This window comes from Panthera onca, chromosome A2, assembly GCF_046562875.1.
Source record: "Panthera onca isolate mPanOnc1 chromosome A2, mPanOnc1 haplotype 2, whole genome shotgun sequence".
Lineage (NCBI taxonomy): Eukaryota > Metazoa > Chordata > Mammalia > Carnivora > Felidae > Panthera > Panthera onca.
In genome coordinates, this window is record NC_138340.1 from 153588656 (window position 1) to 153603997 (window position 15342).

The 15342-nt window shown below is 42.4% G+C and overlaps 1 protein-coding gene across 1 annotated transcript in view; it reads right to left on the bottom strand.

The window, feature by feature from the left end:
• Positions 1-6823: 6823 nt before the first annotated feature.
• ZC3HAV1 (zinc finger CCCH-type containing, antiviral 1) overlaps positions 6824-15342 on the bottom strand; it is a 61011-nt gene continuing 52492 nt past the window's right edge. Inside the window, exon 13 of the mRNA XM_060633237.3 lies at positions 6824-10743. Coding sequence (XP_060489220.2) covers positions 10478-10743 — 266 coding nt within the window. The 3' untranslated portion in view covers positions 6824-10477. The remainder of the gene's footprint in view (positions 10744-15342) is intronic.

Here is a 15342-nt window from a genome sequence, read left to right on the forward strand (position 1 = left end):
GCTCCCGGGGCCGGGCGGGGGGTGGGGGGCAGGGCGTGCAGCGGCGGCAGAGGCGGGGGCGGGGGCCTGCGGGCCACCCGCGGGCGCCACCGCGTTCACGGAGCGCCGGTCAAGGGGAGGCCTCGCCTAGAGGGACGTGGGTGGTGGGGGGAGGCGTGACCCGCGAGCAAATGAGAGGATCCGAGGTGCCCATGAGGGCTGCAAAGATAAAACGGGTAATGAGGTACGAGGGCCCTTAAGGGGTTGCCGGGGGAAGGACTCCGAGGGAGCCACCAGCGACATGTGGGCATGTGGCTGTCGAGGCCTTGAAACGTGACCGGTTGGAACCGAGAGGTGATGGAAGTGTGAGATACACGCCCTGGATTGCAAAGGTTTTGGGATGCAAAATATCTCATTGAGAACTTTCTCAGTCGTGTTCACTTGATGATATTGAAATAAAAATGTTCTTACAGTTTCATCTGTTTCTTTGACTTTTCTGATGTAGCTCCGAGCAAATTTTAAATTACATGTGGGGCTCACTTTATTGTCGTTGGACCACACCAGTCTAGACCTGTACGTCTACGAAGCAGCTATCCTTGTTGGTGACGATGCACAAAGAGAAGATCTCTTTTGCATTGCTGGTGGGAATGCTAGCTGGTGCAACCGCTGTGGAAAATGGTATGGAGGTTCCTCAAAAAGTTAAAAAGAGAACTACCCTAGCACCCAGCAATTGCACTACTAGGTATATATGCAAGGGATGCAGGTGTGCTGTTTCAAAGGGGCACATGCACCTCAATGTTTATAGCAGCACTATCAACATTAGCCAAAGTATGGAAAGAGCTCAGATGTCCATCGACAGATGAATGGATAAAGAAGATATGGTTTATATATACAGTGGAGTATTACTCGGCAATCAAAAAGAATGAAGTCTTGCCATTTGCAACTATGTGGATGGAACTGGAGGGGATTATGCTAAGCAAAATTAGTTAGAGAAAGACAAATCATAAGACTGCGTTCATATGAGGAATTTAACATACACAACAGATGAACATAAGGGAAGGGAAGCAAAAAGAATATAAAAACAGGGAGGGGGACAAAACATAAGACTTTTTTTTTTTTTAATGTTTATTTATTTTTGAGACAGAGACAGTGCAAGCAGGGAAGGCGCAGAGAGAGAGGAAGACACAGAATCTGAAACAGGCTCTAGGCCGGGAGCTGTTAGCACAGAGCCCAACACGGGGCTCGGGCTCACGAATCGCGAGATCATGACCTGAGCTGAAGTCGGATGCTCAACCCACTGAGCCACCCAGGTGCCCCAACATAAGAGACTCTTAAATACAGAGAACAAACTGAGGGTTGCTGGAGGGGCTGTGGGGGCGGGGGTGGGGAGATGGGCTAAATGGGTAAGGGGCATTAAGGAGGACACTTGTTGGGATGAGCACTGGGTGTTATACACAGGGGATGAATCATTGGAATCTACTCTGGGAAACATTATCGCACTATATGCTAACCAACTTGGATGTAAATTAAAAATGAATAAATGGAAGCAGCTATCCTTTCTGCCCAACAGCTTGCTCATTTAATGAACAGATTTTGAGCCACCGCTCATGCTGTGACAGAAAACAGAGACACCTAAGACCTAACGGAGGAACTCAACCAGCTCTCTTACAGGGTGGTTGTGGGGATTAAACGAGTTGATGGCATGTAATGTAAAGAACATAAGAGGAAGGTGACTGACTGGCAAGAGGCCAGACCTTCTCTGCCATGCTTAGAAATTTGGACTTCTATCCTGAAGACGTTGGGAAGCGATTAAAGGAATTTCAGCTGGAAGTGGCAGGATCCCTCCGCGCAGAATGTTTCTCCTGCTCTAGATGTATCCTTTCTGCCTTTCATCTGAGATTAAATGACACGTCTTCAGCAAGACCTTTCTTGACCTCTCCACGCGGAACTTACCACTGATCGTGTCTCTTCTTATTTCTGTATTTGTAGAATTCAAGCAGGTGAAAGGAGGCAATCTGTTGGACAGGACAAAGTAGGCTTTGTCCTGTTCATTGCTCTGTCTGTAAACTTAAAAAACAGGGCCTGGCCATACTTAGGAGAGGTGTTTCAGAAAGATCCCTGGTAGGCGTGAGAAGAATGGATTTCTAGAAGAGCAGGGCAAGATAAGGAATAACCGAAGAGGATTTGAGGGACTGTAACTTCAGTTTTCATTGTGTTGGGATTGCAGTGGACAATCCAAGGTAAGAGGCTCAGTAGGCAGTTGTATTGTAGGCACAGGTCTAGAGTTTCCAAAAGATGCGGGGGATATAGACTTGAGTGACATCAGATTATTAGGTAATAGAAACGGCGAGAGTCGATAAGCTCTCTCCGCAAAATGGAAAGTGTGTAAAGCAAGCATGGGAGGATGGAGCCTTCTATTATAGTGACATTAGAGAGGCAAGGGGAGGAAGAGAAAAATCCTAAGGAAAGTGGAAGTAGCCTTTCCTTCCTGCCTTGCCTAGGTCTTTTGACTACATCTGCACCTGGACTGTCTGCATAAGGTCTTTGTCCTCCAGAAGGAGCAAGCTTGCCGGCCGTTGAGGCAGGCTGGAATTGCCAAGGCATCAACACTCCAGGAAGAACCCTCGACTGGTGATGTTAGGGAATGAGTGAGGTGGGGGCCCACTCAGACCCCCAGAGTTGGTAGGAAGGTTATTTTAAACTAAAGACAATTTGAGATTCAGCAGATGTAGAAAGAAGCCTTCTTGGAGCTTCCCTTATTTCACCAAAGGCAGAAACTGCTGGAAGTGAGGCTGCCATAGATCCTCTCTCTGGGCAAGTTTCATGGCCATGAGGAAAAATAAAATAAAATAAAATAAAATAAAACAGAGATCACTGGCACCTGCATAAACAAACATTATCACAAACTTCCATATCTCGTTTGTTCCTCTGGAAACCATTCGTTCTTCCCACAAAAGGCTTTTCTCCCCTCTCCCTCTCCCCTATTAATTTAGGTACATAAACCGTAATCTTTAATGGTTTAGGGAGTCCCTTTGTTTCCATATGCGCGTGATGAACGTCCCCCCCCCCCCCCATTTCTCTCCTGTTAATCTGTCTGCTGTCAGTTAAATTCACACTCCAGAAATTGAACCTAAGAGGATAAAGGAAGAGTTTTTCCTACCAGATAGTGGCTAAATATCCCAGGGCATTGTTCCTCAGGTGGAACAATTTCAAAGTGTATATTCCATAATTTCCCAAAGGTTTGTCAGTGGCATTGAGCCCCAGTTGCCCACGGCTGTAACCTGCTCATTAACATGCCCTATATTGCCTTCCTTTCCCTGACTCACCTCCCCACTTCTCTACCAGTGTTTCTTGGAATCACCTCCCAAATAATCTTGCATACAATCCTTTTCTATTTTCTTCCGAGGAAGCCAGCCTAAGATAGAAACCGATAAAGGGAGCCTAGAGAAAAATGAGATTCATTCATGGACACAGAGGAGAAAGTTTCAAGGAGGAGGTGGTCAGCATTATAAAATGCTGCAGGGAGTTTCCCTATGAGAGTGTTGATAAACTAGGCAAGTTTATTCCAGAGGTATAATGAGAAAAGGCAGAATTCTGTAGGCTAAGAATAAAAAGAAAAATGAGAAAATCCAACTTTTTGTCTTTTATTTTAGAGAAAGAACCTGAGTGGGGGAGAGGGGCAGAGGGAGAGAGAGAATCCCAAGTGGGGCTCTATCCCACACCTCTGGGATCTTGACCTGAGCTGAAACCAAGAGTCGACACTCAACCGAGCCACCCAGGTACCCCATGGGAAAGTCCAACTTTTTAAAATAAGTTATCTGAAAAAATAAGGTAGTGATAAAATAATAATTAGAGGAAGACGTAAGATGGAGGGAGGTGTTTTATTATAGGAGAGGCAAGCGTAGTTCTATGCCAAGTGAACAGAGCCAATAAGAAGGGAACGTTGAAATTTGGCTGAGAAGAATAATTCAGTGGGTGATTTTCATAAGGCAGTGGGAGAGGACAGGACATGGGAAGAATTAACCTCAGACGGAAGAAGAAAAACCATAGAACAAGAGGAAAAGAAGCAAGGATGAGTATATAAAAAGACAAGTTTGTAGGCTTAAGATGAAGGAGAAAAAGTCTAATAGCCATTTGTGTTGTTAAGTATAAGACTGAGAATGTGTGGAGGGGGGGAGTCGTCACGTGAGGAGGCTAGCGAAGGTTTAACAAAGCTGTCCTGTGGGGTTGGGGGAATGAGGGCCGAGAGGGCAGGTGGGCCGTGAGAGGGCTTTGCCAAAGTTGAATACCAGGTGTACGTAGTGGTGTTAATCCAAACAGCTCTGCAATTCTCTCTAAAAGTACTCAATATTAAAAATAAGTAAATAAAAACGAAACTACTCAATGTTTATAGAAACGGAATTTGACGAACATTGCTAGGTTTGCCAAATGGATGGGACATAAAGTCAAAGGTTCTAGGTGACTGAAAGTATTCGCCGAAGGAGTGGCCAGGTGCTGAAGGGGCTCAGAGCTGGATAAGAAAGGAAGTAAAGACCAGAAGGGGCAGCATGTGTGTAGGGAACGTGAGAGCAAGAGAGCTAAAGGTCATACAGAGGTAGGTTATACAAGTTTACAACGTCAGGGGCGCCTGGATGGCTCAGTCAGTTAAGCATCCGACTCTTGGTTTCGGCTCAGGTCGTGATCTCAACAGTTCGGGAGTTCGAGCTCCAGCTTCAACTCCACGATGATCATGCCTGCTTGGGAGTCTCTCTCACTCCCTCTCTCTCTGCCCCACCCTGCTCGCTCTCTCAAAAATAAATAAACTTTTTAAAAAGTTTACAATCTCAGAAGAGCAATTCTGACTAGCGGCAGGAGGGCGATGGACGTTGATGCCTGAAGTGTGAAGATGTTAGAGAAAAAGAGATTATGAGGATCTAAGGCTAGGAGTGTTGGCTATGTTGTCCACAATGAATGGTTGAAGGGGGAGAGAGGTGGGACGTCAAAGGGAAGGGTAGGGACTGTTCCTTAGAGAGGAAGCCTAGCAGAGTGGTTAACATGTGGGTTCTGGAGCTAGACTCCAGGGGTTCGGAAGGCTGGTCTGTTACTCACTAACTGTGAGACTCTGGGTAAGTTATTTTACTCCTCAGCAAAGGTATGGATTCTGGAATCAGAAGTCGTGTGATAACTAAAGTATGGGAATAAATGAGATTCATGGGGAAGAGTGTAAAGGAAAAAAACAAAAAACAAAAAACAAAACAAAGATCCCAGAGCAGACTATTGGGGAATGTAGAGTTTTGGGGCACAAAGGGAGAGACATCAGGAAATGGCTGAAGAGGACAAGAAGACTGACCAGAGAATGGAAAAGAGAAACACAGAGGGTTGAGATTCAGGTGGTATTTTAGGATTTAATTTTCTAGGATTCAGGTGGTTCCTTGGAAGGTGATACGTCCTCCAACCCAGATTCTGAAGCTTGTTCTCAAACGGCTGCCCGCTCCAGGCACACTTGTCTAGCACAGATTTTTGAACAAGTCACTCCAAGGGCATGCACTAATATCACTGTTAGAACCTTCTCAATGAAAACTGCCTGTTATTCCCTGCTCCTTCCCAGCCACGTCCTTCAACATGGTCCCGGTGGCTCTCTGCGCCTTTAGCATTGAGCATCGCTGGCCCTTTATGGTAATTTATCTTTACGGTAGCCAAGGCAGGACTCTGAACTGCTTGCTCCCTAGCTCTCCTCCCACCAAATGCTGGACTGAGTTCCACCACAGAAATCAAATAACGGCACCTTTTCCCAAATGCAGGACCAAAAATTAAGACTTTAAATAACATCTTCTCAAATAATCATTTCTGAAAAACGGGGAGCCTTCTATGACAAAGCAAATAAATAACTAGAAAAGACCAAATCTGCCCATGCTTGGTTTTGCTAGTATTTTTGTGCATTTGAATGTGGGTGCTTTGACAGCAATGGGTTGGCTACACGTTGTTTCATTTACCTTGGGATACAAATCAAATGGGTTTCCCTTCACTTTAATCAAATTTCTGGTGGCTCAGTCGGTTAGGCGTCTGACTTCAGCTCAGGTTCTCACAGTTCATGCGTTCAAGCCCCATGTTGGGCTCCATGCTGACAGCTCAGAGCCTGAAGCCTGCTTCAGAGTCTGTGTCTCCCCCCACCCCCTGCCCTCCCCCGCTCATGCTCTCTCTGAAAAATAAATAAACATTAAAAAAAAATTTTTTTTAATAAAATATTTCTGCTGCCATATAGGGATTTTCTTCCTCTTTCTTTCCATCCAACCTTTGTAATCAAAAAAGAATGAGTGGAGGGGGCACCTGGGTGGCTCAGTCGGTTAAGCACCTGACTCTTGATTTCAGCCCAGGTCATGATCTCACGGTTCGTCAGATGAAGCCCTGCGTCAGGGTCTGTGCTAGCAGCCTGATTGGGATTCTCTCTATCTCTCTGCCCCTTCCCCCCTCAAAATAATAAACTTAAAAAAAAAAAAAAATGAGTGGAGAAGAGCTTTTAAAGGAGGGACTGATAAGACAATTCTGCCAATAACCATTTATATTTTTAACTTTTGGGTTCAGCCAGGCTCTGTTCCCTCCCCCGAGACCAAGAAAAGTATATTCGCAGTTTCCGCCTCCTTCTCTAAGCCCCTAGACAGAAGATGTGCCAACCAACTGTGGGCTTGTCCATCACCACCACCTGCCTTTCTTTGGCATTATCCTGACAGCTCCCTGGTCATCAAGTCCTGGAACGAAAAAGCGAGAAGGGACAAACATCTATCCCCCATCGAATAACTTAGTGTGTGCAGCTGATTATATTTTTGGAGATACCTAGAAATAAATATAGCAAATTCAGGCAGCAGAGCAAAATTAATATTTCTCTTTATTGGATAGTCTAGAATTAAGCTTGAAGAAGAAGAAATACAACTGAACTACTGAAATATAAATAGTTGAGCTTACTTTATTCAACAAAAGGCATCCGAGGTATCAGCCAATCAAGCATTCAGGCAAGTATCAGGTATGGCACAGTAAATAAGACGGGTTGACTCGGCCCTCAAGGAGCTTACATTCTAATACAGAAAGTAGATAACTGCAAGGTGGGCAGATGCTAAAAATGAACAAAGAAAGGCACAAAGACTTTTAAAACCTGGGGGTTTGGGAAGCAAGCATCTCATCTAATGTAGAAGACTCCTTATGGAGGGAATAGTAAACTGATCTGAGGATACTAAGACATGAACTAAGTCAGTGGTTCTCACGGTGGGATTTTAGAAATTGATAGGTTGTTGGTTTCATAATTATTGGGAACTATTCCTGGCATTGAGTAGATGCAGCCAGGGAGAACGCATGTCTGCAGTAGATGGGTTAGTCCCACACAAAGAAGAATTATTCGGTATCCTATACGACTTTTTAACGTCCTACTGGACATTTATGTAGGACCTACAGCGCGCCTGAGAGAATATCATTCATTTTTTCCTCTTAGGCAGTCCGTTATCCTTATTTCAGTTAAGGTAATTTCGCTCTGTTTCTTACAGATAAGATATATGGTCTGTTACGACTTACCCTAACACTTGTTTTCATCCTACGCTCACACATACCTCTAAATCTTTCATTTCCCAGTACTTCTTTATAGGAAGTAGCCTCTGGACAACTCTGAAACTCCAACCCATTCATTGTAAGTAGGGGTAAGTATCTACTTCATGATGTCGTATAGAATAGTCGTGCCTGAGCATTTACATATTGAAACTCATTTTATTGTCATTACAAATTTCTTTCCTTCTATTTCTCCATTATAATAGAGTTGGGGCATTAAATTGGTTCTTAAAGAAATCCATGTGTGTAAGTAGACTGTATTCCCTACGATTCCTCTCAGGCCAACAAAGGAGATGTGACAAAATGTTATTGCTCTGAAAAGGGTGAAAAGATCTGCTAGGGTTTATAGTTGCCACCATAAGTGGAGGGGAAGAGAGGGTGCTATTGGCATCGAGTACATGAGAGCCAAGTAGGCGGAACATCTTACAACATTCTGGACAGTTCCTCACAGTAAGAAACTACTACTGTGCACCCTATACGAATTTTGAATGTCTCGCTAGACATTCTTGTATAACCTACAGCTCGTCTGCAAAAAATACTGTATTTCCTCATTTTCTCCATCTCGACAATCTGTAGATTTCCTTGCATAATATGTTTATTTCAATTAACATTCTATTTCGATATTTCTCTTATAAGTACTATCATATGCAAACAAGTTATGCATCACTAGTTTTTATTCTAAGGTCCACTCCTTTCCCTGCTTTTTCATTTTCTTATACTTCTTTGTATAAAATCAGTTTTGATTTTCTACCTTCTTTTAAATTTACACATTAGGTATAAACATCTGACTAGGTCTTCTAACATAGTTGTGCCCAAGTAATGTGCTTTTTATTTCCCTTTTATGTTAATGTTAACTAATTTTAAATTTATTTCGGCAATTATGTGTAGGTAGAGTATATGACCATTGAATTGCATTTTGAGGATAATGAAACAGATGTTACAATGTATTTGTCATAAAAAAACAAAAACAAAAACGAAAAAGGCAGGAGTCCCAATTGAGAACCACTGAGCTAAGAGGAAAGGGGAACCAAAGAAGAAGGGAAGCTAGTGTGGCTTGTGTGGAAGAAAATAAATATCAGAGGGCAGGGAAGGGAGAAATCATAATCATGTGGGGCCATAATAAGGATTGTGAACTTTATTCCAAAAGCATGATCAGATCTGTGTTTTTAAAGATTAAGGAAAAAATTTTTAAATATGGCCATTGTTACTACTAAGTAAACAGTATCTCAGAAGGGGACAAAGAAATATTTCAGAAGTAAAATTGGACTTGGGAACAGCTTGGGAGAAGGAGAGGAAGAAGTCAAGAATGACTTCTGACTATAGAACACTGAGGGAGAAAATGGTTCGTTTGAGGGAGGCAGGTAGAGAATTCCACCTGGGACACATTGCCTTAGAGGTGCCTGTGAAATATCCAAGCAAAGAGGTCTACTGGGCAATCAGAGTTGGACAAACTGCATCTCTGAAAATGTGAGAACCAAGAGCAGGAAATGAAAACTCCAAACAGGAGCTACCATTCAAGGAAAAAAAAACCAAAAGTGCATTAGAGTAATTATTTGTGGCAAGCCTCCCAGAAAATAACCCTGCCCTAAAAAAATCTCTATACATGTTACTGGTGGAGTCCTTGAAACCAAGGGGTTGTGCAGATGTCTGTACTGATCTACAATCTGACTAATACAAAATCAACTCTAATGTTAATTAACTTTTATAACCTGTCTGCTAGAAGGAATTGTAACAGGAAACTTTGGCGAATGAATGTGACACCATGTTGAAAGGGAAAACTGGAAGGAAAAACCTGATTCGTTATAAGGAAGGAACTCTTGGTCTAGGACCCTCAACTGCTTTAAAACTGTACTTACACTTGCAAACAATCCGTTATATGTAGAAAAAAGAAGCCCCTTGCAGGTGCAAGGCCTGTTTGAGGCGTTGTTTTCTTTGTTCTGATTCCGCGCTCACCAGGAAACACATCTCGCCTCCTTAAGGGGCCCACCCTCCAGTAGGGATGGCCCGGCTCCTAATTCCTTGGTGAGTCTCATCTGCTACACCGAACGACTACAAATAGCACTCAGGTTTATCAGTAATATTTGTGTGAATCTGGTTACCGTGACTCATATCCCCCCAAAATACAACTACTTCATGAAAGTCCAACCTGAAAAACCTTCTCTATAATCATATATATAAAAAGCCCAAAATTGGGCAGTAAACTCCAGTTGGTTGCTTCTCTCTGAGCCATACTTTGTGGCTCTTTTTATTGCATTCCAGAGAGTCAACCTGGATGGAGTCCCCTAAATAAACGCAGAGATAAAGAAATATATGCCCCAACTCAGATTTACTACGAAGGTGCAATACTGCAGTTACAGCTGTAATACCATTTAAGTTACCTTTTCTTCCCCCCTCCCCAGCATTTTCCAAAAAATAAGCCTCCCCCTCCAACTTTCCAGTCTTCCATCCAAAGGCAGTACTGTCTTACATCCTTACATCAAAAGGCGTTTTTAGATTCCTCTCAAATTGCCCAAGTTAATTTTCTTGCAATTTAACCAAAACAAAGCCATTGCGTACAATAAACGAAGAGTAGCTGGGAGAGAAACTTATAGCAGTGACAGCAGTTTTAGGAGTCAGTCGTTCCCAGCTACGTCTAAGACAGTGGTTCCCAAACTTTAGGACACATTTGAATCCTTGGGAGACAGAAGTACCATTGCCCAGCTCTCACAGCAGAAACAGTGTTTTAGTTGGAATGGGATGCAGTCTGAACATTGGGATTGCTAGAAGGCTTCCCAGATGATTCAAATGTGTTAACAAAATTGGGGAACCATTGATCTAAGGCAATTTGATAACTACATGAAGAAATGTACAAGTTTACTATCTGGGGCAATCTGGCTCTGTAGTGAACAGCATGGTTATGGCCTCCTTTATGACGCTGTAGTCATCATTTCTAACTAATCACGCAGGCTTTGTCTAGTTCAGTATATTCAATCACATATTCTGGGTAAATCTGATCTTTCTCGAAGATGACAAACACGGAGGGATTCAACCTTGAATCCACATAGCTGTCATATGGTGGTGGAGGAGGGCTTATGCTTCCCACAGCTCCTTGAGTAAAATCTCCAACCAGGACTCGAGCTACAAACATCACGATGTTTTTGGTATCATACCGGCAATTTTTATGGGAATAGATGGCATCTTTTCTGAAGTAATTTCCTAGAGATAGAAAAAGAAAAAGAAAAAGAAAAAGGGTAAGAATTATCATAAAAGAAGGCATGTAGTTTGTAAGATTATGTATCCCATGGTGTTATCGGATGATGGGTGTTAACTACCCACGTGTCAGCAACACGTTATAGATACTTATAAACTTCCTTTGTACTTCCTTTGTACAAAAGTCTATCATGCAAGTAAATTTCAATGCCGTATATAGCCCTAGTGGAATTACCAAAACATTTGCCACTGTGCTGGGGCTCCCAGTGATGGTGTGAGCCACAGGCTACAGTAACCAAGCGGTGAGGTCACAGCAGCCCAACTCCTGCAAATCATGCAGGAGGAGTTGAACTGTAAATGATGAACCAAAGATACTCCATCAGAGGCCTTTTTAAATTGTGTACATTTTTTTTTTTTTTAGAGAGAGAGAGAGCAAGCCCAAGAGTGGGGGTGGGGGGAGCAGAGAGAAAGAGAGAGAGAGGGAAAGAGAGAATCTCAAGCAGATTCCACACCCAGTGCACAGCCGGACGCATGCCCCCCATATTGCATACATTTTAAGGAACAAAGCTCATTTACTACTGATGGGAAGGTCCTAGAAAATGTGGAAGGGAAAGGTATAGCACAAACCCTGGCAGAGCTTTCCAAAATAGTTGATCTATTGTCCTCAACTGTAAAACAACCTCGACACCACTGAGGTTTCTATACTCAGCAGACCAACAGCGATTTCCTGACAAAATCTCCTATTTTAGGGGTGCCTGGGTGCTCAGCTGGTTGAGCGTCCAACTCTTGGCTTTGGCTCAGGTCATGATCCCAGGGTCCTGGTGGGATCAGACCCTGCATCAGGCTCTGCACCGGGTGTGAAGCCTGCTTGAGATTCTCTCTCTGTTTCTCTCCCTCTGCCCCTCTCCACTGCTTGTGCTCCCTCTCTTAAAAAAAAATAAAAGTTTAAAATTTCCTATTTTTAGGGGTGTCTGGGTGGCGCAGTCAGTTAAGCGTCCTACTCTTGATCTTGGCTCAGGTCATGCTCATGCTCTCCCAGTTTGTGAGTTCGAGCCCTGCGCTGATGGCACTGAGCCTGCTTGGGATTGTCTCTCCTTCTCTTTTCCCCTCCCTTGCTTGTGCACGCGCTCTCTCTCTCTCTCTCTCAAAATAAATAAACTTAAAAAATAAATAAACAAAATTTCCTATTTTAATTTTTGTCATTGCCAGATACTTTTCTCTTTTTAACAGAAATGTGTATATTTGCAAATTCTGATTTTCTACGCAAAAGTTAGTAAGTAAAATGAATTCACTGTATTTATGGTAACAACTATTTACTACTTTTTCATTTATACTATTTATTTTTTATTACTGATTTTTTATAATTTTAGATGTTTGAACTCCAGAAATATTGCTCATCCTGAATAGGTCAGATACTGGCTATTCTGGGTAAATGATGTTCAACACTATCACTGACCTACCACTTCTGGCCCCGCTCTCCTTCCCAAACACAGTTACCAGCTTGGAGGGGATTCTCTCATCTGTTTCTGTGTATTTACATACACATATAACACATTTACTCTGGCACAGTTTGATGTTCTTTTATTTGCTCATTAATGGAATTATACAGTATGAACTGCTCTGTATTTTTTTCCACTTTAGCCCTAGAAATTTTGTTGTCACTTCACCTCACCCTACCTTATTCTTTTCAAAGACTGCACAGAATTCCATTGTATGGATGTATCATAATTTAACTACTTCTGTACTGATTAAAATATAGGTTGTTGTCACTTTTTTGTTATTACCAAGACACTTCTCAATAAATGCTTTTAAAATATCCTAGTAAATACACCTTTGGTAGCCCGTATAAGTCCTTCTGTAAAACAGACTGTAAAACCATAATGGCTGAGTCAAAGGATAGAGCATATTAAATTTTGACAGATATTACAGACTGCCCTCCAAAAGCAGCCTAAAAATTTTAATAGCAATGGAGAAAGTCCGATTTCTCCACAACTTTGCCAGCATTGGATATCAACTATCCTTTTAATTTTTGCCAATACAAAGCGCAAAAAAAAAAAAAAAAAATCTGAATTTAGTACGCATTTCCCTTAATCCGAGTGACATAAAGCATCTTTTCATACATTTATTGGCGTATTCCATATCCTCTGAACTGCTTTTTCATATCTTTGTTTCCTGGTGTATTTTTGCCTTTCTTTTTTTTTCATTTTTTTAAGTTTATTTATTTTGAGAGAGAGAGAGAGAAAGTGTATTCGACGGGAGGTAGGGAGACAGAATCGTGCAGAGCCTGATGCGGGGCTCAATCCCACAAATCCTGAGATCGTGACCTGAGTCAAAATCAAGAGTCAGACACGTGGCCGAGCCACCCAGGCGCCCTGCCTTTGTTTTTTAACTGACGTATACCCAAAACAAGCTTATATTCAAGACAGTGTCCACCCAGATCTTTTAATAATTTCATAAAGTAGGCCAGTAGGTAATTGGAAAATGACCAAAAACACAAACAAAACTCATCATCCCCCAACAATTCTACTGGGCCACACACTCCACCTCTGTCATTGCCAGCGACCCTCCCCCCCCTTCCCAGCTAGTTCCAGCTCCTTAGTTTTCCCAGATGGCCAAGTACGCATCTGTACTACTGTGTTAGTTAGCCCTTCTGCAAACAACCTGGGGTATACAGAGGCTGTGCGTTCTTTATTTGTATTATTTCTGACTCGATGGACACCCACTGCAAACTCTGTATCACACTACCCATCTCTGTGCATCATTATACATGAGTCTGCAAAGAACCATTCCTCACACATCAGTTTCTGGAACTTCTAAACAACTTAAGCTTTTTTGTAAGGAAATCTCTCTAAAACAGACACGTTTCTCGGATTTAAAAAATAGAACACCTTGGGGTGCCTGGGTGGCTCAGTCAGGTAAGTGTCCAATGCAGTCAGCTCAAGAGCCCTGCATTGAGCTCTCAACTGTCGGATGTCTCCCTCTCTCTCTGCCCCTCCCCCAATCTCACTTTCCCTCCCCCACAAGTGCTCGTTTTCACACACACACACAAAAAAAAAACATTAAAAAAAAAGAACAACTCATTGTGCCCTTTCTTTTCTTGATGCGTCAGATGAATATATTAATCCCAATATATAGGGTGTTACAACACAGGGATGCCCTTTTGAGTTACTAAGGGGGACAGAGCCCTTTACCCCGACACTAATGGTCTACCCGCAGCATGAAAAACAAATGTTAAAGTTGTGTTTGTGTCTTGTGGATCATTTCCCCTCTCATTCTCCACTTAAAACTGTTAACTTTCTTCTCGCTGCCCACCTCTAACATCTCTTTACTCCCACTCCATGCTTGCTGGGCTGAAAAAAAAAAGACAAAACAAGACACTGTTTTGAAATAAAACTAAATGATTCTGAGAAGCTCCCAAGAGTAAACGTACACAAGCTTCAGTATAGGAATTTTATGACAACAACTTGGGCTGCTCGTAACACAGTTATTTGCTCTTTCCAATTCCAAGTCCTTCTTTCAGAAAGCGAACATTTCTAGATAACTGAACTCTAAGTTATCCATGTAAAAGGTGTCAAGTCAAATAAATAATACGGAGTTACTGGTAAAAATGTATTTGACTTAAAGCAAATGGAATAAAAACAATAAACCAAATTTTCATCCGTATTTGTCTTCAGTGTGCATCTGTAGTGCTTGATAAAGCCATGAAATTATTTGCAACATTCCAAGATAGTTGTGCCTGTTTTAAGGGCACTGAGTTACTTTTATACTTGTTAAATTAATTTTTGTCTATTTTGTAATAAAGTCTGAGTCCTGATTTGATTATTCAGCTATTTTTCTTTCTTTCTTTTTTTTTTTTAATATTTTTGAGAGAGAGAGCGTAAGTGGAGGAGGGGCAAAAAGAGCCGGAGACACAGAATCTGAAGCCGGCTCCAGGCTCTGAGCTGTCAGCACAGAGCCCGACGCGGGGCCCGAACTCACGAACCTCGAGATCATGACCTGAGTAGAAGTCCGACACTCAACCAACTAAGAAGCTCTGAGCTGACAGCAAGGAGCCTTAGGATCCTCTCTCTCCCTCTATCTCTGCCCCTCCCCTGCTCACTTGCCTGCATGCTCACATTCTCTCTCAAAATAAATAAACATTTTTAAAAAATAAAATGAATCATCAGTTTTTAAGAATCACATTTATAGGGGCACTTGGGTGACTCAGTCAGTTGCGCATCTGACTTTGGCTCAGGTCATGATCTCCGGGTTGGTGAGTTTGAGCCCTGCTTCAAATCCTCTATCCCCCTCGCTCTCTGCCCCTCCCCCAGTCTCTCTCTCTCTCTCTCTCTCTCTCTCTCTCTCTCTGCCAAATAAATACACATTTTAAAAATACAGAAAAATAAAAATAAAAATCATACTTATATAATCTGGAAGTACATTTGCTTCATTCAGTGATCCAACCCTTCTTGCAAATACCTCTTACACGTGATAGATTCCCTGAACCCCAACATCCTCTTGATCCCTTCTGCCTCCAAATGGATCTCGGCCACCCTACTTTTGCCCTGGACCCTTTTTTTTTTTTAATTGTTTAATGTTTATTTATTTTTGAGAGATGGAGAGAGA